The sequence below is a fragment of the Callithrix jacchus genome, chromosome 4, assembly GCF_049354715.1.
Source record: "Callithrix jacchus isolate 240 chromosome 4, calJac240_pri, whole genome shotgun sequence".
Lineage (NCBI taxonomy): Eukaryota > Metazoa > Chordata > Mammalia > Primates > Cebidae > Callithrix > Callithrix jacchus.
In genome coordinates this window covers 42,017,199-42,043,267 of record NC_133505.1, presented here as the reverse complement: position 1 = coordinate 42,043,267, position 26,069 = coordinate 42,017,199, and the positions used below count along the sequence as shown (strand labels likewise).

The 26,069-nt window shown below is 53.6% G+C and overlaps 1 protein-coding gene across 1 annotated transcript; it reads left to right on the top strand.

Moving 5' to 3' along the window:
• Nucleotides 1–693: 693 nt before the first annotated feature.
• IP6K3 (inositol hexakisphosphate kinase 3) lies at nucleotides 694–25,927 on the top strand. Its single transcript, XM_008994267.5, has 6 exons — nucleotides 694–816; nucleotides 11,988–12,362; nucleotides 18,901–19,114; nucleotides 20,294–20,469; nucleotides 21,923–22,098; nucleotides 24,375–25,927. Exons 2-6 carry the CDS (start codon nucleotides 12,164–12,166, stop codon nucleotides 24,840–24,842), a joined length of 1,233 nt encoding a protein of 410 aa, XP_008992515.4. The 5' UTR covers nucleotides 694–816; nucleotides 11,988–12,163; the 3' UTR covers nucleotides 24,843–25,927.
• The last annotated feature ends 142 nt before the right edge of the window (nucleotides 25,928–26,069 follow it).

Here is a 26,069-nt window from a genome sequence, read left to right as displayed (position 1 = left end):
TCTCACCACCCTCTGCCACTCAACCAAATGACCCTGTTTCTCCTTCAGCTCTCAGCTGCTCTCCTTGTCCAGGACGGCCTCCCAGCTCTCTGCAAAGTCCTCTGTTCTCTCACCAGACACTTTTCCTGGAGTTGCCCTCTGACTTGCTGAGCCCCCCAGCTGTAATTCTGACATTGGAGGTGCTTGGTCATCGCTAGCAGAGGGCTTCAAAAAATGCTTGTTGATGGATGGATTGTCCTCAGCCTGACTGCTGACTGCCTGACTTCCTTCTCTCTGGCAGCCACAGTCTGGGCTAAGCTGAAGTGAGGTTCCTGCAGAGAGGATGGGGCAAGAAGCCCAGCAGAAGGGAAAGCAGGAACCTCCCAACGTGAGACTCACCCCTTTTCTTTTGAATGAGGAATCAAAAAATAACCAGGGGCCTTGGGGCGATCGGCCCTTGGTGCCCAGGTCCTGACATGGTGCGGGCAGCTGAGCTGGACTCTCCCCTGCCTGAGATCACTCCTCCTTCCCCCCGCCCCCCTCCCCCACTTCTCTCTCCTCCTCTTGACCCCTCCCTCCCAGCCCCTCTGGCTCTGCCCCAGAGCAGCAGAACATCCAGCTGACAGCTGGACATGCCAGTCCCCTCCAGCCCTTCCCCAGAGGGTCAGGTGACCCTTCCCTTCCCAGAAGGAAGACCTCACGCACTAGGGCTCTGGCGGACAGTGAATGCTCCACGCTGGGACGGGCCCTTGCTGATGCCTGTACATGGTGGGCACTGAGAGACAAGATTCCCGAGCTGTGCCTTACACACTCTCCACGACCTCGGAGGAGGCTCTGGTGAGTGCTGCCTTGTGGGCAGGGCTGGGCAGGGCTGGCCTTACTGAGCCTTTGCGGGGCTTGAGGGGAGAGAGGTCTCGTGTCCACAAGGCCTGTCCATAGTCTGGGGTCTCATCTCCATTCCAGACTGGCCAGGAGTCTGCCCCATGGAGGGTCCAATGTCTTCGTGGGGGTCTGTCCATCTGTGTGCGGCGGGGTGGGGAAGGGCGTTGGGATGGTCAAGCATGTAGGAATTCTGGCATTTGTTCCTCTTTCATCCTTCTCCCTTCTCCCAGGGAAATTCCACCCCTCCCCTTCCAAGGGTACCTGGAGCCCTCACTTCAGGGTGGACTGGGACTGCAGAGGAAGCTGGGGGGATGGACAGGTACAGGGGGCTGTGTTAACCCTTAACAGAGGCAGGTGTCCAAGAAAGGCGGGCAGCATCCCCGGGGCCCAGGAATGGTATGTCCTAGCCCAGCAGCCCCAGCTTTCCACAGGATGGGTGGGAGGCGGGCGCAGGGTTGGTGACATCAGTACCTACAGCAGCTGCCTGGGGCCTAGTGCAGGGTGGTGGCAGACCACAGGATGGGGGCCACAGGGGTCATGGCATGTCTCCACCAGGCGGTGGTCCCTGCTGGCCTGGGCAGTGGCACAGTCTTGCCCCCTACCCTGGCTCTTCTAGGTCCCTTGGTGAACCGGAGACCTGAGCTTGCCTTGTGGTGCTCAGGGTCCCTGGGGGCCTTAAACCCCCCCATGCTGGGCCCCTTCCCCAGAAATTCTAATCCCATGGGGAGGGACTCAGGCTTCTACATTTTTTTTAAAGTTACCCATTCATTTTTTAACCTTTTATTATGAAAAACTTCAAGCATACAGAAAAAACAGAGGGAACGATCTCATGAACACCTGTACATTCTGTGCCTGATTTCAGCAGTGACCTGACTTTTGTCGTATTTGTTTCATCAAATACGCTGCAGCAGCAGTATTCTGACATCACAGCGTGCCTCTCTCCTGCCACAAAGTCCCCAGTAGGTCCTCACATAACCCAGTCCCACTGTCCACTAACAGATGAACAACTCCCCATGAGCATCTGCCTCCTTGCCCCAGCGGGCGCTCAATGTGTGCCGATGCTTTGTCAGAAGAGGATCCAGGCGAGAGGCATTGGATCAGCAGGTCTCTTAAATCTTTTTCAATTGGGAAGAGTCTCCGCCAACCTCCCGACCCCCACCATGGTGATTTTCCCCCACCACATTGCCTTGCTGAATCCAAGGGGGTACTGTCCCATAGGAGGGTAAGAACATGGCAGGGTCAGACAGCTCTCAGTAACAGAGGGAAGCTGAGGCCTAGAGAGGCAGGCACAGGCAGCCTGAGGCAGAACCAGGTCTCCTGTCCCCTCCCGGGCCACTTCTCTGCATCTCTGCCCCACAGGGTCCTCTGGGGCCCTCCCCATCATCGCCCTGCTGCTTCCAGGGGCCACAGGGCAGGCTGAGCCCACTCCCTGGCCAGCGGCATCTCCTGCTTTCTCCAGAGCACTGAATAAATCCTTCCCAGACAGAAATCTGGATGGCGGCTCTCTTGTTCACCGGCAGCCACAGGGAACAGCAATAAACTTTATGAGCATCAGGTCCTTCAGGGAAGAAGCCTGCGCACTGGCTGGGGAGGCAAAGGGTGGGCGCGGGAGCAGGAGGGGCGTGCTGCACCTCGGGCTACCTTTGCAGCGTGTTACCTCAATACTAGTCACTGCAACTCATCCAGGGCTGGGAGGCCCACCTGGCAGCTGAAAGGCCTCATCCACCCGCCAGGGGTGCCACAGCCTGGGTGGGACAGACAAACGGAGTGGAGATTGCTGGAGACCCCGTCCTGCTCTGTCCAGATGGGCTCTCAAGTGTCCCAGCCCCTCCCCCAGCCCATTCCCATCTCCTCCCCCAAAGCCCCTGACCCTGATTAAGCATGGGGAGGGGAGAGGCAAGAGGAGATGCAATAGAACGTTGTGGGGAGAATCCAACCTCAATGATGGCTTCTGAGCTTTTCAAAAACACCTGCCTGATGGAGGCAGAACTTCAGCCACCATCAGGGCTCTCTGAGACAGGTCTGGGCAAAGCCAGGCAAACCTAGGGCCTGTCCAAGAATGTGTCCCCCGGTCACTGGGCAAGGAGGTGGATGCTGGCTTGAGTTTTCAGTTAATCCTTCTCAGGCATTTCTGGCCTCAACACGTGTGCTGCTGCCCTCTGCTGGGGAAAGACCTTGCCTGCATTCTCCCTCAGCCTCACACTCGCAATCATGCACAAGCATTCACAAGCACCCACACAAACACAAACACACATGCACATAATATGCTCCTTCCAATTATTGTGTTTTGACCTTAAAGAGCTGTTCCTTCTTACAACCATAAAACCACCATGCTAATCACTGGCAGCACCTCGTGTCTGTGGTTCACGGGCCTCCCGCACAAGACAGGTGGTGGCTGATCATATTACTTAGAGGAAGGCGGCAGGTGTGGGGCAGGGTGTTGGAGGCTGGGAAATCTGTAGGCAGGTCTGGGTGTTTAGCAATATCCAAGATCCTGGGTGCAGCTTCAAGAGGCAAAGTCCAGAGGGAAAAAGCACGGCTGGGAGGGGCTGTCAGAACAGTTACTAACCATCATGCCTGAGGAGCTACGTGTCCAGGGGTCAGGATCTATTAGGGGGGCAAGAGGGAGAAGCCCTCGCAGCCTTTGCCTCCCCAGAGCAGCCCTTCCAGTGGCACTCGGCTTCGTGAGTCATCTTTCCCCCATGTTTCTCCTGCCTTGACATCGAGATCAGAACATTGTTGGTCCTGCTAAGTACATTTGTCAGTGGCTGAAGGGCTTCTAAACTAATAATCACTGTATTAAAATCATATTTGGTCCTCAAGCTGGAGAAACGTTGGGAGATTTTAAATGTTAAGAGAAGAAGAAAACCCTCTCAAAGAATAAAATCAGCCCCGAAATAAGTTCCCATGACTGAGGAATATAAAGTATTGCTCTGGGATTCTAGAAATCAAGCCTTCCCTGGGAAGTAGATGCTCTCCAAAGCCACATATTTCAGCCACAGCTGGGAAAGTGATGTGTGAAGTCCCCCAGCGCTAGGTATTGATCCCACTGAGCCCGGGAGCCACGTGGGCGAAGGGTGTGGCATCCTCCAGTTCTTGAGTCATTTTTCGAATGGATTTAAAAACTCCATTTTCCCCCCTGGAAATAAGCCTGTGACTTCCAGCCTGGATGGCCTCAGATGATGCACAACCCTTCAGCCACGTGAGAAACTCCAAATTTCTCCTGCCCATTACAACCTAAGCGGTTTTAAATGGTTTTCGGGTCCTCTCACCTCTAATAGATTAAAAAATGCTCCCGTGGGCATCACAAAGACATTGAATGGTACTTGTACCAAACCTCTGGCTCTGAGAGGCCTGTGAAATGTACGTTAGAGCTTCAGAGGCGAGAGGGCAGGCTATAAACCATGCTGCTTTTGAATTGTGCTGCCTGCCACATTTTATATTACAGTTTTCTTTTGCTACGAGCCGTTTCTTAATTATCTTCTACCCAGAGAGCCCTCTCCCCAACACCTAAGATTTACTAGAAGGTGATCCCAAAGACTTCAGCACCTTGGTGCTCTCAGGGGACCACCTCCCTGCACTGAGCTGGGGCCCAGGCCAGCATCTCCTCTGGCTGGCCAGGCTGGGCTCCCTCTCCATCCCCCTCCACTGCCGGCTGCCTCTGCAGGCGCCTCCCACCCTGTGCAGGTGTGGAAGCATGGGCAAGGCCAGCCCAGCACTCCCACATCCTCCTTCCTCCTCCACACAACACTCCCCTCCAGCCACTTCCTCCTGCCCTGTCCTTGCCCTTCCCTATTGCTCCCTGTACACACGCTCCCCGAAGCAGACCCTCTCCAAGCTCCCCAAGGCTGAGCTAACATCTCTCCTCCTCCTGGACCCCTTCCCGGACCCCTCAAACCACCCCATCTCAGCCAGGAGCAATACCTCTCCTAACCTCTTCTCCAGGACCCATTTGTCAACATAGTGTTTTTCCTATCAGTGCCTATGCAATACTCATTATACTTTTAGGATCTACCTAAAAGTATAATTGAGAAGATAGATTGATTGAGAAGATAGATGATGACAATAATGATTAGGAATTCGATAATGCCTTTAAATGAATTTGTATTTTAGTAATTACCAACACAATTTACATACATTTGAGAATGATCTCGCCTCTGGGGGTTACCTTCCTACTCGGCAGATTGTGGTGGTGTGGACTTGGGTAAGGTCTTGGCCAGCCCCCAGGTGGGGGCCCTCACCGAGGGCCCTAAGAATCCATGCTGCCGAGCGCTCCATTACGCTGCCCAGCAGCAGCCTGCTTCCCCTGGGTGTGCGGCTCTTGTTGCCCAGCCAGGTGCAGCTTCTGAAAGGCTCACTATCCTGACACAGGTTTCTGAGGCATATAGCATAGAGAGGGCCCCAGACAACACCCTGGCCCCAAGAGCCTGACTTGGGTCTTGTTCCTGGGTCTGTGAGACTCCCAGGCCAGAGCAGCTCAGCTCACCATCCAAGGGGACTGCGCGGGGTCAGAATGGGCGTTGACTTTAGAATGGCACAGACTCGCCATGGCCAAGTTCCAGCACTCGTGCCTGCTAGCTTGGGACCCCAGGAAAACTCTTCATTCTGACTCTCAGTGTCTCCATCTGAAATTTCTCATCTGGAGAAACAGGTGTGAATATAAATCCATGGGTCCAGAGTTGACCCTTAGGAGTGGCTCTGATATGGGATATGTTTGTGCAATGAACTAGTTGAGTACCTGACTCAAGTGAAGTTGTTGTTTTTTTGTTTTGTTTTGTTCTGTTTTGCTGAGATGGAGTCTGGCTTTGTTGCCCAGGCTGGGGTGCAATGGCATGATCTTCACTCACTGCAATCTCTGCTTCCTGGGTTCAAGCAATTCCCCTGCCTCAGCGTCCCGAGGAGCTGGGATTACAGGCATGCGCTGCCACATCCGGCCAATTTTTTTTTAACATTTTTAGTAGAGACAGGGTTTCACCACATTGGCCAGGCTAGTCTCAAATTCCTGGTTTCAGGTGATTCATCCACTTTGGCCTCCCAAAGTGCTGGGATTACAGGTGTGAGCCACCGTGCCTGGCCAAATGACGTTGCTTTCAACTTCAGAGCTCCACACTGGGTGTCTGGCTGTTACTGAAGCAGGCAGAGGATGAACTAGGTTCTGCTGCATAATAGCCACCCCAAATCTCAGCGACTTCACAAAGTGGAGATTTATTTCTGTAATACTACATATCCAGTATGTACAGTCACTTAGGGACCCTGCTGACAGAGGCCACACCTCAGCATGTCCTTCCAAGATCCCCATGGCCAGGGAAAGAGAATGGGGGTAATGTCTCTTGAAGCTCCCACCCAGAAGAAACAGATGGCACCCATCCACGTTATGCTGGCGAAAGCAAATCACGTGGGCCACACTTACCTTCAAAGCTGCAATCATACCATGTTCCCATAGGGAACAGCAGAATGTTGTGAACAGCCCTGACAATGGCCACAGTCAGCCAGTCTGTTTGCAGATAGAAGAAGCCAACAGGCAGTCGGGCACGGTGGCTCCCACCTGTAATCCCAATACTTTGGGGGGCCAAGGCAGGTGGATTGCCTGAAGTCAGGAATTTGAGGCCAGCCTGGCCAACATAGTGAAACCCCATCTCTGCTAAAAATACAAAAAATTAGCCAGGTGCGGTAGTGGGCACCTGTAATCCCAGCTACTAGGGAGGGTGAGGCAGGAGAATCACTTGAACCCAGGAGGGGGAGGTTGCAGTGAGCTGATATTGCCCCATTTCATTCCAGCCTGGGTAACAAGAGCCAAACTCCATCTCAAAAAAAAAAAAGCCAACAGGCTTTGATAAGATATATTCCATGACTAATCCATTCCTATTTTGAACCCCTACAAGTCTGATTTGTGGTTTCGTCTGCCACCTTCCCAAAAATGGGAGTGTGAGTCCTAAAAGAGGTGCATGTCCTGTAATGTTAATCAACCCAGATTTAGTATGTGGAAAGCAGTTATAACATACAGACTCTCTGGAAATCAAAACATGCCGACGGGTAGTGACAAGTTATGATGCCCTTATCCGCCTCAGCTTGATGGGTGGCATCTGTCAGTGTGTCTGGCATCGGTGAGGTCTGAGGGTCTTAGAATCACTGGTACTGTCATCTGTCCCCACTCTGGAAGCCAAACACACTCGAGGCCCTGCTGTTGCTGACCCTCCATTCAGACTAGGGAGTGGCTCACAGGCTAGCACAGGCTGGCTGTCACTCAGGCCCTGCGGGGTTGCAGAGCAGGGTCTGTACTGGCACAGACAGCCCAGGGCCTCATTTAACAACCAGCTCAGTGTCTGCACCCATCAGCAAAAAGCCCTTGAGTCTCCTGGAGTGAGGCCCAGCGTTATTTCATTCAGGACATGATGCAATGACAGGGCAGGAGGACACAGGGACCTGGGGCCATCTGTCTGTTTCCTGGTGGAGGCAAGGGCTGGGCAGCCTTTAAGTTGAGCTCTTCTGGCTAGGGGCATCTTGCCCTCTTCTCTGCCTCAATCTTACTCCCCCTATGCCTCCCCAAGGTGCCCTAGGGAAGGATGCTGGGCAAGGGGTCTGAGCTGTAGGGATGTGGGAGGAGGTGTGGGCTGGAGAGAAGGACAACTGTCCCCCTTCAAAGCACTAAAGAGAGCCCAGGGTATTCGGCAGTGTGTCAGAGGGCAGCGGGTGCCTCTCCTGCCATCCAGCACCCAAGCTGACTCACGGGAGTCGGTTCTGAGAATAACCCATGCAGTGACAGACCCCATGTGGTGGCAATGCTTGAAAGGAAGACTCCACAAAGGAGCATCTGCACTTTGTCATGACGAGGCTGTGGCAGAGGGCGGCAAGCCAAGCCTCAGAGCACTTCCCCGGTTCATCTCAGGTCTCAGCAAGCTCCAGGAGCACCTGGAGTAGACCCTGGGCTTCTGATTCTTGCCCAAGGCTCTTAGGAAACAGAACAGAGCCCAAGGCACTGGTCAAAGCAGGGCCTATGCCAACGGCAGAAGTGCTTGCATGCTGCAAAAGGAAGGTCTGGGCTGAGAAAGGTCCTGTCACTTGAATGATTTAACTGGGACTTGCCCATGAGGAATGGGAAAAACTGGGGCCTTCCACACACAAAGGCACAAACAGATAAAGAACTCTAGTCTTCTTGGGAATCTGAGGTCAGCATCAGTGCCAAGGGGAAGCCACAGTGGCTAATCCCACCCTGCCCAACCCAGGCTCAAGCTCCAGGCGCTGAAGCCACTGCTCCTCCCACCTCCTTCTGCCCCTTCCTACCAACCTGTGTCAGAATTGCAGACCACACAGCTCAGGAGCAGGAGGCCCCGCAGACGTCACCTGATCTTCACCCTAGGCTGACCCTCAAGAGAAAGGGCCTCAGTTTCCTGAGCTGCCAGGTCCAGCTTTTATTCCACAGGTTGGCTACCTGGTAGACAATCGCTGCCATTTCGTCCAAGTCTGGGGGAGGGGAGTTTGCGGTGCTGTGCTGCAGGCTGTGCTGAAGGCCCAGGGGTCTTCCCTGCTCACGTGGTGCTCTCTGAGGGGTACAGCCAGGGCTCCTGAGAATGCCTGAGATCAGAGAGGGGACACTGCAGCACGAACCAGTTCCGTGCTGGGAATGACAGCGCCGCTCAGGTCTCACTGACACCTGCAGCCAGAAGGCCGTGGGGAACGTTGATATCAATCCTGCTCTAGGCTGGCTTCCTGCCTGATCCCTCGTGGTGGTCTCTGCAGAGGTGGGGAAAGGTGTGCTCCCCTTTCCAGCCCACCCACTCCTAGCACATGTAGTGAATGTCCCCAAGTGGGATAGGGAGACCAGACGGGGGGTAGTCCAGGCCTGGGAGACAAGAAAACCTATCACAGCACTGCCAGAAACTTATAGGTGACTTTGGCTGAATCCTAGCCTCCTTGTGGCTCAATTTCCTAAAATTTAAAGTAGATAAACCCTCAGCCCCCTGTGGCACGGGAGCATACTCTGGGGCAGCCATGCCTGGGTTCAAATCCCTGCTCTTCCCATCCTAGCAGGTGCAGACGGGGAAGTGACTTCACCTCACTATGCCTCAGTTTTCTCATCTATCAAACGGGCTGGTAACACTAATTGCTTCACAGGGTTATCGGAGTTGTGAGGCTTAAATGGCTTCCTCAATACAAAACACTAGAGCGTGGCCACAGCAAGCACCATATGCGTTACCATTTATTGCCGTTATTTCCCTGTCACACCTTGCCATGGTGACGACCATGTCCTTAGAGCTCCTTTGGGAGGTTAGCCGGGGAAAGACGAGGGGCATGGACTTCCCAGGACAGCAGCATGAGGCCCATGTGTGATTTGGCTGAGACGCGCTGGCAGAGCTGGGCTGGCATCAGCCAAGGCCAGGCCTGGCTAGTGCGGGGCCAGCCCTGGGGATACGAGTGTGCAGGGAGGGAGCCTCGCTCCTTCCAGGAGTGGCTATAAATGAACTTTGCAGACTAGCTGTCCCCGCGGTCACCAGAAGTGCCTCTGTCTGGGGGGCAGGTCAGCTGGCAAAGCCTGGCATGCCAGCGAGCCCAGTGAGAGGGGAGGTATCAGGCTGCCTTGCCTTCTCTGCTCCACTCCTTCCTGCCTTCTCCAAATTTGTAAGTAGGATTGGGTTTCCAGGCAACTGGTATATACTGTCGCATAACCAAAGGGTTAGCAAACTGAAGTTATCAGCTTTTTTGTGGGCCAATTTTCCTCTGCGTCCAGATACCTGTCACCAACTTTTCTCGGGTCCTGAAACAGCTACCAGGTGGGGCTCACCTCTGTTCCGCATTGGAGCAGAGCTGGGGAAGGGTCTGGGCCAGACTCTCAGGCCCAGCCCCGTTCCCGTCAGGCCTCCATCCTCCTGCCCCAGCAGCCCCAGTTCACCCAGCCACTCCAGCGACGCAGCCGGCCACAGAAACCTCACCCCGCGTCCTACGTACCAGCCAGAAGCCACACTCCTTCCCCCTCCTATAGGGCAATTTGGGCCTGCAGGGCGGTAGCCAATGTGGAAGAGGCCCAATGTTGGGGAGTGAACAGGCCGTCTTGAGGTTTTCAGTGTCCAAGTGAGAGCTGGACTTCCGGGTGGCTGGCAGGAGCCTCTCTGAGCCAGAGGCCTGAACAAATCGATGGGCACTGCTGTGCATGAATCCAGCCGCTGTGCGCATGGCCTGGACTGAAGGTCAATTAGAGGGTTAATCATGCCCAGCACTGCCCAGTCTGGTGGCATCCATGACCAGGAGTCCAGCAGAGGGAGAGAGTATTAATAACTCGGTAGTGACGGGCACCGCTGTGGGAATGTGCTCTCAGGACAGGACGAACAGGGCAGGAGGAGCGTCGCCTCGCAGTTTCTCCTTGGCACTCTCCTGAGACAAAGCCAGGACATCTTCAGGGGCTGTGTTTCCAGCCCAGAGCTCCAGCTTTTGCCTGAAACCCACAGGCCCACCCTCAGGGAGGGTAAGAGGAGGGAGTGGGGGAGGAGGGGCCAGGCCTGGGGAAGAGCAGCCCCGGCTTTACTTCCACTCTCCTGGCAGTCGCATCCCTGCGCATGGCACTGTAGGCCTCACTGTCCTCATTTGCGAAGAGGCCTGCTGTCCTACAACCACGAGCTGTGAGGAAAATAGGGCCAGCATGACAATAACGCTAGAAATACTGATAGATCGCATTTATTGAACACTTTGTTCTGGGTACTGGGCTTGCCTTATCTCAATTATGTCCCTAACTCCATGAGGTGGGTATCATTATTATCCTGTTCTACAGAGGGAGAAGGAGAAACTGAGGCCCAGAAAGGTTCAGTAACTTGTCCAAGGTCACACAGCAATTATGTGGTGGAGCTGTGATGTAAATCAATGGTGCATAGCCATGCTGTACAAAAATAAAATACTCCTGGCCAGGTGTGGTGGCTCATGCCTGTAATCCCAGCTTTGGGAGGCCAAGGCGGGTGGATTACCTGAGGTCAGGAGTTCAAGACCAGCCTGGCCAACACAGCGAAACCCCATCTCTACTAAAAAATACAAAAATTAGCCAGATGCGGTAGCAGGTAGGTGGCTGTAATCCCAGCTGCTTGGAAGGCTGAGGCAGGAGAATTGCTTGAACCCGGGAGGTAGAGGTTGCAGTGAGCTGAGATTGCACCACTGCACTCTAGCCTGGGCGACACAGTGAGAAAGAAAAGAAAGAAAAGGAAGGAGGGAAGGAGGGAGGGAGGGAGGGAGAAAGAAAGAGAGAAAGAAGGAAAGAGAAGAAGGAAATGAGGAAAAAAGGAAAGGAAAGGAAAGGAAAAAGGAAAGAAAGCACTCCTGTATCCATAATCCCTGCAAGAGCCAAGATAGCACTACTGCACTCCAGCCTGGGCAACAGAGTGAAACTCTGTCTCAAAATGAATGAATGAATGAATGAATGAATGAACAAGGCACTCCTGTTCTCATAATCCCCTGCAAGGCAGTTAGAGCCCAGCAGCAGGGGCTCAGCTTGCTTCTTGTTGGGCCTGGGATCAGCGTCCCCAGAGGAGGGCAGGCAACATGACAGGGGAAGTTAAGACACAGTCTCTGCACCCCGGAGGCTTACAGTGTGTTGCTTGAATTATTAAAATGTGTTAACATTTTAATATAAAAAGTACAAAACATTATTTAAAGTCTCTGGCTGAGTACGGTGGCTCACGCCGGTAATCCCAGCACTTGGGAGGCCAATGTGGGTGGATCACCAGCTTGGGCAACATGGTGAGACCCTGTTTCTGCAAAAAATATAAAATTAGTCAGGCATGGTGGCACAAACCTTTAGTCCCAGATACTTGGAGGCTGAGGTGGGAGGATCACTTGAGCCCAGGAGGTCAAGGCTGCAGTGAGCCAAGATTATGCCACTGCACTGCAGCCTGGGTGACAGAGCACAACCTCATCTTGAATAAATAAATAAAGTCTCCTTCTCATCCTTGCTCCATAGAGGCAACCGCTGTAACTGGTTTCTCGTGACAGATTATTCTAGAAGTAATCGATGGGTATTCACAGAACTGTTTAAGGTACCAGTGAGGAACCTGTTCTGGGTTCGAGGCCGTGTGAACCCTTCTAAAGCATGCCCTGCCCCAGCCACCACCTCCCTCATATAACTTCCACCTTCCTCCCCTGCTTTCCAGAGGCCCCCACTGAGAACCCACAGACAGGACAGCTGTGCGATGACAGCGATAAAGGCCAAGAAGGAGAAAGTTGAGGACCGCTGACAGCCTCGCGTGCTGTCAGGAGCCACCCCTCTACTTCACACCTTCCTCTAGCAGACTGTGCGGCAACCCCCACCCCACCACCGTGTGTCACCATGGTTGTGCAAAACAGCACAGATGCCGGGGACATGAGGGTGGGTGTGCAGCTAGAGCCCTTCCTGCACCAGGTTGGGGGTCACCTGAGCGTGATGAAGTATGACGACGACACGGTGTGCAAGCCCCTCATCTCCCGGGAGCAGAGCTTCTACGAGTCCCTGCCGCTGGCCATGAAGCAGTTCACCCCACAGTACAAAGGTGAGTGTCTGGGCAGCCAGGCTGCATCCGGGTGCCGCCACACAGGGGTCGGCTCATCCAATGCACCCACCCAGGCTTCCTGCACTGTGGGTGTGTGTAAGGGTTGCCATGGAGATGTGCCCCCTCTCCTAGCAGGGCTGGCCTTTGCTGTCCTAGTTTCTCTGAACTCTTTAAGCTTCCAGATCTGGAGTGTAATGCTACTGGGCTTCCTTACAAATTAGCTCAAGCCAGCAGGCTTCGAGTGATGGAGAGAATGAAACAGCGCCCTGCCCCACCCAGTCCTCAAGGCCGCATGCGTCTGATGCCGGCTGTAAACACAGGGCAGACTGGGGCCTCCTAAACCTCCCTCTGAAAGCCCAGGAGGATGGCGGGACCCTCAGGCCTGGGACAGGGCTTGGAGATGCTGGATGTGGCTTGCTTGGGAAGCCAGAACTCCCACCCTTGCCCAGGAAGGGGCAAAGCCAGGGGAACAGGCTGCTGCTTGGATGTAGCTGGGAAACTTCTGCTACATCATGTAGATGGGGCATCATGTGTCCTGCATCTGAGCACAAGGTGGGTTCTGAGGACAGAAAGCGGGTGAGGAGGGTACTGCCTGCTGGCCTGCGGGCAGGGGCCAGGCTCCCCAGGCCAGGCTGATTTGTCCACACCCAGCCTTCTGAAAATGAGGTTCACAGGGCTCAGCCATGCTCTGCCAGGCGTCCAGCCCCAGCAGTGGGGTGAGTGCTCAGAAAAATCACCTCCTTAGAGGACTGTAGACCCCATGATGGCAAGCTGCTGCCCTCATTGTCAAAGTGTTGGTGGTGAAGCTCACAATAATATCCAAATAAGTCAGTCAAAAACATGTTGGCATTTCGATAATCACGATAACTGGGAAGGATGGGGCCCAGTGGTTCTTAAGTGCAACCTGGCCTGGGAATACAGTGTGTATGTGCGCACAGGCACACGGGTCCCCACGCCCCATGCCAGACCTGTCAATCAGAATGCCTGGGGTCTCGGGGTGAGGGCCAGGAATTCTTATTTAGCATGATCCAGACCTAACATTGGTGGGGGGACCAGGGCCTGGGGCCTTGAGCATTGCTTCCAAGCACTATTTCACACATGCCTGGAGTCCAGGCTGGCCTGCCAGGACCTCCTGAGAGTCTAAGACAAGACCGATCAGCGTCACACACTCAGAGACAAGGGAAGACGCTCCATGGGCTGCCTGTGTGGGTCTCCCTCTCCCTGGGGTCTTCCAGGCCCGCAGGCTGGTGTCACCTGGCTGGTTGTGGGTCACTTCCCATCTTGTCAGAGTAGCCACTGGAATTAATGTCTGTCCCTTCATAGCTGAACTTAGCTCAGCAGAGGGGTAGTAGGACTGTGTGTGGCAGCCACCTGCCAGGAGCATTTCACACTTGCTCCACACAGCTCTGGAGCTGAGATGGATGCTAGGTAGCTGCAGGCCAAGTAGGAGAGGCAGAGAGGCTGGCATGGCCTTCAGGAGGCCGTCCTCATCCCTCCTCTGCTCCCCGCCTGCACACGGCCACGTGCCGGTGGGGGTAGGAGGGCCCCACTCTCAGCACCCTGGAGCACTGGCCTCTGTCCAGGCCTCTGCTCCCCACTGCTTCCCCCTTCAGGTCAGCCCCATCACAGGGTCAGCCCCCTTGGGGCTCTGCTAACTGAATACATTAATTTGAGCCAAGGCATCAGAGCTAAACTTATCCACACCTACAGAGGCCACCTCAGCATCTGCCTTCCGGCCTCACGCAGATGATGTTTCTATATAAGCCAAGAGGGACTTGGGTCAGGGCACCCATGACACCCCTCAGAAACCACCTAGCCGGCCACCTACTCTGCCTGCAGGTGGGGGCAGACAGGGCCTGTGGGCCCAAGTTTGGATGAAGCGGAAATGCTGATTCCCTCACTGACCAGAACACGACTCACACAGGGCCACAGTCCAAGCACTGACTAAGGAAATACACACATTTCAGGACATTCTAGGACGAGGCCCAAAACCAGGACTCAGGTGCTCAGATGCCAGGGGCAGAGGCAGGAGGACGGGTGGCTGAGTCGGGTCATCGATGGGAAGAGTCCCTGCAAGGGCTCTTGGGTGGCGTAGGCTGCTTCTGAGAAAAGCAGCATCTGCTCAAACGCTACGTCTGCTGCGCCCGACACAACTGTAAGCGGCTTCCGCGCACTAATTCCCGCGGTCCTCACAGCATGCTGAGGCAGGGGCCTTTATCCCCCGCTGTCGTAGATGAGGAAGCTGAGGCACAGAGAGGTTCTGTGGTGGGCCTGAGGCCTCATGGCCACTGAGAGGCAGAGCCAGGCTCTGAGGTCTGGCTCCCGACTGTGGGCTCTTGGCCACACGGGCTGCTCCACTCAGCTACACTGTTACTAAAGTGGTAGACTCAGGTGTCAGTGCTCAGGAGTCATCTAGCCCAGGGAGGGAGGGGTCATTCAGCTAGGACCCCAGGTCACGGGGACTTGAATCCCCACATGGCTGCCCCGGGGGCTCCCTTTACTCCCCTATATCAACAGCCCCCCAGTGAGAGGGGCCATTTCTGAAGTGGCCACCACATGCCATGGAGTGTGTATTCTTCCTTCTGGCCACTCTGCACCACAATGGCATCAGGAAGGACAATGGGCACGGACGTCACTCCAGAGGGCAGCCTCTTGGGTCAGAGCTTGCGTGGGACATTTGCTGGGCTCCACAGGCGTGATGGTGCCTCGGGGCTGCACCCCCTCCTCCCAGGCTGCCCACCAGCGCTGGGGAAAGAGGATGCACTCTCCGGTCCAGTTGGTTAACAGTTGACCCGACTCATATTACAGACGGCAGCAAGTAAATGCTCTCATAAACTTAAAAATAAATACATGATGGAATATTCACTGAGGCTCAGGAAGCTGCTCAGCCAAACCAAAATTGCTGAGATGCTCAGGGCCTGCCAGTCGTGGCAGTAAGCTCTCTTGTCTGTCCAGCTGGCATGGTCTCGGGTCAAGATGGGCAGGGAGGGCTGTGGGCAGGCAGGAAGACTCTGGCTGGCTCCCACACTCTCCTGGTCCCTGTCAGGAGAGCTCTGGGAGCCCATGGGTCTCCAAGGCCTCATCCCCACAGACACGCAGGGCAAGCTGGAAACCAGGCTGGAGTTCACATGGCTCCAGCAGAGGAGCCTGGATTCCATTGGCATGCTGCTCTGTCAAGGGCAGGCAACTGGAGCCTGTTTGCAAGGGGGCTATCTGCTTGGGGTCCCCAACTTCAGAGGAAAGGGCTGAGCTGAGCCACAGAGGGGCGTGAGAGAGACGGAGGGAGAGAAAGACAGACAAGAGCTGGAGACAGACACAGCCCATCAGAGGCATGCAGAAAGACAGAGAGGCAGAGATGCAGAGCCTGGCTGTGTATCTCTGACAATATGAGAAATGGAAGTGACTTTTGGATTTTATTGGTTTTGGGTTATTTGCACCTCTGCTCGCCTCCATTTACTCAGGCACTCAGAACTGATGAGATCAGACAAGTGCTGGAGCCTGGAGGAGCGGGTAAAGGTCACACTTCCTGTCACTCCAGGGAGGCCTCCTGCTCCTGCGGCTCCCAAGATGGTGGTTCCTGGCAGGCCTGTCACCGTGGCCTCATATGTGGCAAGGAAGATGGTGGAGGGCAGCTTGAACTTTCCAAGACCCAAAAGGGCCTTGCCCATGACCGGCACATCTTCCTCGGCTCCCCAGGCAGCTGGGAGGCCTCTGGGCTCCCCAGGACCTGTGCGAGGCTGGTGGCTCTCTCCCCTTCTTGCACCTGGAGGAATGGGCTCGAGACAGGCATTGGTTTCTGAAACAAGCACTCCAGCCCTCATTTCCTAAGACACAGGCCTGGAAATGTAAATGCCATGTCCTTGCAGCCTGGGCTCCTGGTCCTTGGTGCTGACGACCCTCAGTCGTCACAGCCTCTCTGTTCTCTCCTCTGGAACAGAATCACCAGAATAAACATGACTGGGGACACAGCAGGAATGCTCCTAATGCAAACTTGGGGTAAACACAGCGTGACCACACCAGACCCTCCACAACAGCCTGCCCCTCGTCCATCCCCACGTCTGGCGTGGGCCTCCCAGAGCTTCACCCCACACCAACCGTGTGACCTTGGGCAGGTTTTCCCATCCCTCCGAGCCTCGGCAGCCACTGTCAACAGCCTTACAGGCAAACTGTGACTTTGGTAGCAAGGGAAAATTGCAATGTGCCACCCAGCAGGTGGAAGACAGGGTGGCTATGATTTTCTGTGACTCCTTCCCCAACCTGCTGTCAGCCACTGGCTTGCGAGCAGGACAGTGATGATGGCCTTGGCCTAGGGGTGAATGCTGGTGGCAGGTGAATGGTAAAATGCCAGGGTTGGGGACAGCCTTATCATTATCATCATGAAGACTTCACAGGACACAGGAGCCTGGGATGGCGTGAGGAAAGGCAGCATTTTTTAGGGGATGAAGAGGACTGAATGTCACTCTCATTAGGGCACTGGGAATCTGAGGTGACAGGACTGGCCCGGGAAGGCCGCTGAGCTAGGCAAAGGCAGCTCTGGAGAGCGACTTGCTGAATGATAGAGCAGACCTGAAAATTAGTGTCCACACTGGCCAGCCCAGGAGGGCCCAGCAGGCACACGGGCAGGGAGATCAGCCGCCTTCACGGCTGGCTCAGCAGAAACCGCCACTTACTCTGAGAAGGTGACCACGTGGCTGGGGGAATAAATAAATACCCTGGAGGACATACAAACGTGCAGCCCACCCTCTCTCGGTCAGGGCCCAGCAGAAAACAAAAAGTACATTCCAAGGAGGTTAGATGAAGAGAACCTTAAAAAGGAACTGTTTGACCGGGCACTGTGGCTCATGCCTGTAATCCCAGCACTTTGGGAGGCCAAGGCAGATGGATCATGAGGTCAGGAGTTTGAGACCAGCCTGACCAGGATGGTGAAATCCCATCTCTACTAAAAATACAAAAATTAGCTGGATGTGGTGGTGGGCACCTGTAATCCCTGCAATCCCTCAGCTACTCAGGAGGCTGAGGCAGGAGAATTGCTTGAACCCGGGAGGGGCAGGTTGCAGCGAGCTGAGATTGCACCATGGCACTCCAACCTGGGAAACAGACCAAGACTCTGTTTGAAAAAAAAATAAGGAACTGTTTGAAGAAGTATATGCAGGATTCAGGGGAACAATCAGGGATTGGGGGGACCCAGGGACCAGCAACACTAGAAAGCTGTCACTACCCCAGGCCAGGAGGGCCACAGAGGAACACAGCAGGGTATGAACACAGTGAAGTAGGGAGGGAACTAGTGGAATAAATGCCCAACCTTTCTCCTCCCACCCTTACATCTCCTGCCAGTGCCCTGCACTGTGCAAATCCACTAGGAAACCGGAGGGCAAGGGAGCCACTGGTACACTCCATCAGGTCACCCCTTCGGCACAAAGCAGGATGGAGGGGGTGCAGAGTGGACGGGTGAGGGCAGGTGCAGAGAGTTTAAGTGCATCGCTGCAGGAGAGAGGACATGTGTTCTCACCTTCGGTTCTCCCAAAACCACAAGGGTGGCCATCTCCTGTGCTACTACCAGGACTGTGGCGAGGCCAGGCACCACTGGAGGCCGCCCTCCACAGAGGAGGGCCAGAGCTCTGCTACCAGCAGAGGGAAGAAGCTAAAGGGTGGCCACAGAGCTGCTAATGTACCTGACACAGCTAATTACCCAAGCCCAGCCAATGCCCAGGAGGACGCCCCTTAGCATGTAGGTTAAGGGCATTTCAGATACTCTTCAGTTTCACAACAGTGGTTTTTGTGCCTTCATGACTAACACCGATGGTAGGAGGTACCACTGGGGAAATCTCACAAGGGTTATTTCATCAAAGAACCATGTTCCACCAATAATCATCATGTGCAGATACGTCTAACCAGAGGAAATGGCCGGCCATCAGCTCAAGGGCAGACAGACAGGGGAGGGTGAGTGAAGGGGTGATGGGGAGCCCTGAGACCTGGAAGGCCGTAAGAGGAAGGCTTCCTGGAAGAAGCGGGTCAGATAAAGATCTATGGGAGGGAGAGGAAGGGTGATCAGGAGGCAGAGGGCATCAGGAGGGATGGGATAGGCCCAACTTCCCTCACTGGCACCCTGAGACGAGAGGCCTCTTCACAGAGGACTGGCTCCAATGCCCCCAGGTCCGGCAGAGCTGGGTTGGCTGTGGCGTGACTGGGAGGTGCCACTGGGCACAGAGGAACTGGAATGCGAGGACAAAATGTGTGGAGTTGACTTTGTTTAAAGCATGAAGGGGCAGGGAAGTGAGATAAAGCAGAGGATGTGCCAAGATCAGCCCAAGGCTATTTTCTACAAGCTCCAGGGCTCATTCTGGGACAGAATCAGTTCAGGCAAAACCAGGCCAGTCCCCTGGCTCTTCCTTGCGAGAGAAGCTGGGGAAGGGGGAGGTGGATGAGGGCCATTAAACTATAGCCTGTCATAGCTGCCACATGTCCGAGAGGAGGCCTCCTCATGTGGCTCCTCCCCTCCCCGCCCCCCCCCGCCCCCCCCCCCTCCGTGTGTTTGCAGGCACCGTCACTGTGCACCTCTGGAAAGACAGCACAGGCCATCTCAGCTTGGTTGCCAACCCACTGAAGGAGAACCAGGAGCCCTTCAAGGTCTCCACAGAGTCGGCGGCAGTAGCCATCTGGCAGACCCTCCAGCAGACCACCGGCAGCAGTGGCAGCGCCCGCGCCCTTGCCCAGTGGCCACATGCCCAGATGGCACGCTCACCCAAAGAGAGGTGAGGCCACTGGGCAGGATGACAGAAACCTGTCCCTAGGCAGGGACTGGCACTGCTCCCACCTGTGCCCAAGGCCAACCACTCCTCATTAGGGCTGGCGCTGAAAAAATGAGATATTCAGATGAATGCTCTGTCTAGAATAACCAATGTGACTGAAGAAAGGAATGGATTTTCTTTATGCCACTTCTAGAAGGGAGGATTACAATGCATTTTATCTCAGAAGTTGATGCATAGGCAGAGTTCTCTACTGAGTAGGTATTCGGTACATATTTGTTTAATTAAATACCTGTTTCACCGAGACCATGAAGTGTCTCTGGGGAGGAAATGTGCAGAACGGAAACCCTAGAATGGTGTATGCAGAGGAAAAGTGTGGTTAATTGCTCTCAGAAATCATCTCTTTCCCTAGCAGTTGGAAGGGGCCAGGAGGGAGGTCAGTGCGGCACTCAGAGGGTCCCTGGAGATGCAGGAGGCTCAGGTGCGGGAGGTCACTACCAAAACCTCTGACAATGTCAGCTGACCTTTCTCAGGTGAAAAGGCTCCCTGGGGCTTTTTAAAACATTTATGGAAAACAAAAGGGAGCTAATACAATGAAAATATCTCCCTTCCCAAGGAGTGCAGCGGATCTCATTAAGCCTCTTGGCTTGGAGTCAGGAAGCGGGCACATTATCTCCATTTCACAGATGGCAATGCCAAAATGCCAAGAGGGCAGGAGGAGAGGGCCAGCCACAGTCCCGAGCTCCCCGCAGCCCCAACCCCACTCCCGTGGCCTTCTGAGGTCACAGGGAGGTGACAGCCTGCCTGCTTGCTGGAGTATCAGAGTCCAACCCCAGGCTTATGATTCCGGATAGGGCCACTGCCCCCTCACTGGGTTGCCTCAATAGTAAGACCATTAATAATCCAGATCACCCGCAAGTGAGTTCAAATCACTTCAGCCCTCTGAGAGGGGAAATATTTCTAATAAGTGATCCCAGGGTTTGGAGAAGCCCCTTAAGGGCTGCAGCGTGGTGCAGTCTGGACCCGAGTTGGGTAGGGAGGGTGCCCCAGCCTGGTGAGGGCCGCCCTGGAGAGCAGCTGGGACCACCCTGTCAGAGCCCATCTCAGAGAGCCTGGTCAGCCACAGGCAGCGGTGCCCTTCCTCAGACCTCTGCCCTGACCGTCCTGTGCTCCCCTCCCCTGCAGCCCGGCCAAGGCTCTCCTGAGGTCCGAGCCCCAGCTCAGCACTCCAGACTTCTTGCTGGTGGAAGACACTAACAGGAACCAGGTGGAGAAGAAGAGCTTCAACCCATGGGGCCTGCACTGCCACCAGGCCCACCTGACTCGCCTGTGCTCCGAGTACCCGGAGAACAAACGACATCGTATCCTTGCCAACTCCATCACACGTGGTCCCAAGGGCAGAGGGACAGAGAGACATAGGGAGGCAGAGGAGGATAGAGGAAACACACACAAACACGGGGCCAAGGAAGGGTGGGCCGGGAGAGACAGATGAGAGGAAGAGCTGGTAGGCACAAGCCCACAAACCCGGGTCCTAGAAGAAACCAGGTGCCTCCAAAAGAACAGCCAGACAGGCCGGGCACAGTGGCTCATGCCTGTAATCCCAGCACTTTGGGAGGCCGAGGCAAGTGGATCACAAGGTCAAGTGATCGAGACCATCCTAGCCAACATGGCGAAACCCTGTGTCTACAAAAAATACAAAAATTAGCTGGGCATGGTGGTGCGTGCCTGTAGTCCCAACTACTCGGGAGGCTGAGGCAGGAGAATCACTTGAACTTGGGCGGCGGAGGTTGCAATGAGCCAAGATTGCACCACTGTACTCCAGCCTGGGCCACAGAGAAAGACTCTATGACAAAAAAAAAAAAAAAAAAAAAAAAAAAAAAAGAACAGCTAGACAGTATGGGGAAGGCAGACTGGGAATTATGCTGAGTATAGTGCCCTGGGTTAGTTGTGGGGCAGGGGCTGGCTGTGTCTTTGCCACTTGGCAGTAAAGATGGGTTGGGGTGGGAGTGTCTGTGGTCAGACAGGAATGATGAATGCCATGTTAGATGGGGGCAGCAGGGGGCTCAGAGAGTTGGATGGGCCCCCAGCCCCAACCTCCCTTCCATCCCTCCAAATTCTCCCCGAAGGCATCTTCACATGGGGCCCACACAGTGAGAGGGAAGTGTGGCTCCTCCCTCAGGGCAATGCCCATGGGATGGACTGTGGGAGAGGAGGCAAGTCCCCTTCACCACAGAGTTTTCAGGGAGAAAATTTAGGTTTGAAAGACCCCTCTGTCACCACTGCTGGGCTCCTGTCTGCAAATCGGTGGCTGGTTTCATAGTATTTACCAAGACACATCTGCAATCATAATCCCTAAGAAGCTTTTGCAGGATAATTACTCCACTGAAATTAATATTCCTGGAACTCATCTCCAAAGCTAACATCAACCCACTTCTCCCAAAAGGTACTGGTCCATTCAGCAGGACTGGAGGTTTTAGCCTTATGATTTTCTGCCATAAAATGTAAATTGGGCATGGCCTGCCAGGGATTTCACGCTTGCATTTAAATTTGAACCTCAGAGCAAAATGGAAAAGGAAAAAAAGCTCACATACTCATCAACTCCCCCTAAATAAATGGACTTATTAAAGCAGCCTGCAAAGCTAATACTATGAATTCTTAATAGCAAGGATGAGCTTGTCTGTAAGGAAGGCAATGGGAGTGAAGAATGGTGCCTGGAATTGGGAATTTCCAGGCAGCCTCAGAAGCACTTGAACGGCCTCTGGCAGTGCAGCCGCTCTGAAGTCCTCAGAGCCTTCCTTAACTTAGTGTGACTAGGGTTCTTGTTGCTGGAAAATGTAGTGTCACAGTACACGCACCCCTGCGTCCTGGATCTGAAGATGGGGACCCGGCAGCACGGCGATGACGCGTCCGAGGAGAAGAAGGCCCGCCACATGCAGAAGTGTGCACAGAGCACCTCAGCCTGCCTCGGTGTGCGCATCTGCGGCATGCAGGTAGGTCGGTCGCAGGGACCCACCTCGGGGCCGGGTGGGCGGGACATCCCGGCATGTCCACAGTAGCACAAGGATGTCTCCCATCCAGATGCCACTGCCCCCCTGCAGAGCCCTTCACTTTGTGGGAGCCACAGAGGAGGCCAGGAACCAGTTTTCCAATGAGGAAATGCATAACCTGGTCTGTGACACACTGGATCAGTGTGTCAGAACAGTGATGTCAAAAACTATCACATCTGAATGTGTTCTTACAATCTTTGGCAGCTAAAACTTTCCACAGTGGCCATGTGGCTCCCGCTCCTGTTGTGAGCAGACCTTTGACAGCAGTGTGTGAGCCTGGGCTGCGGGAAGAACTAAGAGAAAGGGTTTCTTGGTGCACCCCATGGCTTCCTGAGTCCTCCTTCTCTTGAATGATAAAGCTAAATTCTGTCCTTAGCTGCTGTACGGCAGCCAGCTCTTCGAATTTCTATTAGCCACTTCCCCTTCTTAATCCACCTTTTTTTTCCAACTTTTTGCTACCAGTTCTGGCTAATAAAGTGGGACGGTCGGGCCGGGTGCAGTGGTTCACGCCTATAATCTCAGCACTTTGGGAGGTCAAAGTGGGCGAATCACCTGAGGTCGGGAGTACAAGACCATCCTGACCAACATGGAGAAACCCTGTCTCTACTAAAAATACAAAATTAGCTGGAGATGGGAGGTGGCACTCGCCTGTAATCCCAGCTACTCGGGAGGCTGAGGCAGGAGAATCGCTTGAACCTGGGAGGCAGAGGTTGCAGTGAGCCGAGATCGCGCCATTGCACTCCAGCCTGGGCCACAAGAGTGAAACTCTGTCTCAAAAAATAAATAAACAAATAAATAAATAAATAAATAAAGTGGGACGGTCATAACCTGCTAACCCTGGCAAAGGAATGGCTATTTTCTATAACTCAGGCTCCATGCCTCCTTTTTGGGACTCTCATGTGGCTTATGGCAGGGCTGCGGAGAACAGGAAGAAATAAGCTTCCTCAACTTGTTCACTCTTATAGTCTGTCTACTCAAAGCAAAACCAAACACCGATTTGACGGTAAATGTTATAGCTTTCCTTAATTGAAACTGCCACCCCTTGAAGCTGGAAGTTGAGTCTATAAATTTGTTGCACAGATGTCCTTTGGAAAGCCGGGAATGCAGTCCTCAAGAGAATGGAGTGTGATGATTTGTGGTGTAAATGGAGTCTCTCTCTGGACCTCAAATCTTCTGAAATTGATCTGATTTATTTAGAAAGTGATGCCTGTCATGTATTTATGACGGCTAATTTAGCAGCCAATCTGCAGCCCTCCAAAGGCAACACCAAGTCTATCATATCGTTTTTTTCAACCCTGGTTTTCTATAAACATATCATGTAATCTGAAGGCAGGAAAGACCTGAGAAACTGTCTTGGCCAGGCACAGGCAGCCCTTCTTGGTGTGCCAGGCAGAGGGATGCCAAGCCCCTCTCTGGCCATGCCCACTGCTGGCCTCAGTTCAGCCTCGGCTGCTGCCCGTGCCATCTGAATGAAACGGGGGTGGCTGCCACTGTCCCCCATCAGCATCTCTCTTCCATCTGCTCCCTTCTGTTGGCCAAGACACAACAGGGGAGGGGAGGAGAGATGCTGCCAAGGAGAGGAGCCACCAGCCCCACAGAGCTGCCATGAACCTCCCTCCTCCACTAGACTCCCCTCAACTCCACTGGCTGGCTGGAAACTCTGTCCATACCGACCTAGCCTGTCTTTTTATCTTCAAACAATTTACCCCACTCCACCTCAAGAGGCATTACTGTTTCCTTGGAATCTGCAGAGAAAGGACTTTGTAAACTTTGCTGGGGAAATTTTAATCTACTTGGCTTTCCAAGGCCACTGGCTGTGATTTCAGATTCCTACCAAAGCTTTCTAGCTTGGGTTTGCCAGTATTTGAACTGAAGAGAGCCAGAAGCCAGGGCTTAAATCATGATTTGGAGGTTGACATTGGAAATTCACAAGAAAGGAGATCCAAACATTTTTCTCGTGGGTGGAGGGTCACCTCTGTAGGGTGAAGGATCTTTAGACCTTGGATTACTATTAAAGACTTGCACAGAAAGCATTTTAAAATGTAAGAGCTACCCTGGCACTTGACAGAAGATCTTCTTCTGCTCATTTCAGTCACTCTTGCCTACATCTCCTAAAAATCTGTTCACATATCATCCTAGCTTGTGATGCTGCAACCGGCTATACCAGATGCAATTTTTTAAGGTTTTCTTCACATTTTCTTTCGTCTCTTTAATGTAAGGTTTATCAAACCGATAAGAAGCACTTTCTCTGCAAAGACAAGTACTATGGAAGAAAACTCTCAGTGGAGGGGTTCAGACAAGCCCTCTGTCAGTTCCTGCATAATGGAACCCACCTCCGGAGGGAACTTCTGGAGCCCATCCTGCGCCAGCTCCAGGCCCTCCTCTTGGTCATTAGGAGCCAGAGTTCATACCGCTTCTACTCCAGCTCTCTCCTCATCATCTATGATGGGCAGGAAGCGCCAGAAAGAGCCCCAGGCAGCCCGCACCCTCGGGATGCTCCCCAGGCGGCCCACGGCAGCTCTCCAGGTGGCCTCACCAAGGTTGACATCCGCATGATTGACTTTGCTCACACGACGTACAAGGGCTCCTGGAATGACCACACCACCTACGATGGACCAGACTTGGGCTATATTTTTGGCCTGGAAAACCTCATCAGGATCCTGCAGGATATCCAAGAGGGAGAATGAAACCTCCTGGGCTTACCCGGATTTTTCTGGGCTGTAGATCTCCAAAAGGGACCTCTTGGTTGCTAGGGTAGTCCAGACACCCCTCCGATGTTTTCATAATAGTCCTATCTACCTTCAAAGCCATCTCTATATATGGCAGACTATATTAACAGCTGCTGAACAAATCAGCTCTGGAGGTGATTGCGCATCCCCCGGGCACCGTGCTCCAATGGTGCTCATCGGAGAATGGACAGCCAGGATAAGGCGGCACCTTCTGGAGGACACTGGAGGGGGCAGCCCAAGTTAGAGGCCAGCATTGCTGTGACATTCTGGAGTATTTGCATCTAAAAATGTTTACTTGTTCTCATGCTGCAGTCGGCACAAGCTGTGAGGCAGAAAACGTGACTTGAAGAAGCCTTGAAGAGTGAGTTCAGGAGTTCATGGTTTTTCTCCTTGTACTGGCTGCCCCCTCCAAGGGCAGGCAGAGCTCATGAAAGCCTCTTATCTTCATAAGCAGAGTTTTAGGTGAGACAGGATGAGCAGAACAGATCTGCCCATCTCACCTGCTCTGCACCCAGCTTCTAAGTGGACAAGGCCAAGCCCAGGCACAAGCTCTGGCGAAGCGAGGCCTCCGATTCTCCATTTTTGCCCGTGGAGAGGAGGGTCCCTTTACAGACTTTTTTTTTTCCCCAAAAAATCTCCAAAAATGAGAAATCTCTTAACAGACTTTGGAGTTCCCATTGGAAGTGATGATTCCGTCACATACTGACCATGAGACGCTGCTTGCAGTGGGGGTAGAATGCACATAAGGAGGGACCACTGATGTCCAGCTCTACTCTCTGCTTTCTATTTATTTATTTTGGGGGTAAGCTGGGGAGTCAGAAGAACCTGGAGGACTGAGGAAACCAGGGGCAACGTTTACAAGACTGGTGGACAAGTGTAAATATGGAGTAAGAACAAACAGTTCTAATTAATTCCTTCTTCTGCAGTATGGAATCCTATTACAATGCCCTTGAGTCAAGCACTGAGATACGTTATCCAATTAGGAAAATAAATTTGTTAATAAAATTGCTGAGGTCACCAGTGATTACTGGCGTGCCTTATTACCCTTTCTGTTTGTTTATTCTGATCACACTGTGTGGTGGTTCCAATTTATGAGCGACTAGAGTATACCACAAGAACAGTTCACTGATTTCCTACAATCCTTCAGGGAACTCGGGTGGAAATGGTGGCTAATAAAACATCTGC

Coding starts and splice junctions, on each gene's coding strand:
- IP6K3 (XM_008994267.5), top strand. CDS start 12,164: ATGGTTGTGCAAAACAGCACAGATGCCGGGGACATGAGGGTGGGTGTG. Junction 12,363..18,900: donor GTTCACCCCACAGTACAAAG/GTGAGTGTCTGG, acceptor GTGTGTTTGCAG/GCACCGTCACTGTGCACCTC. Junction 22,099..24,374: donor TGCGCATCTGCGGCATGCAG/GTAGGTCGGTCG, acceptor CTTTAATGTAAG/GTTTATCAAACCGATAAGAA.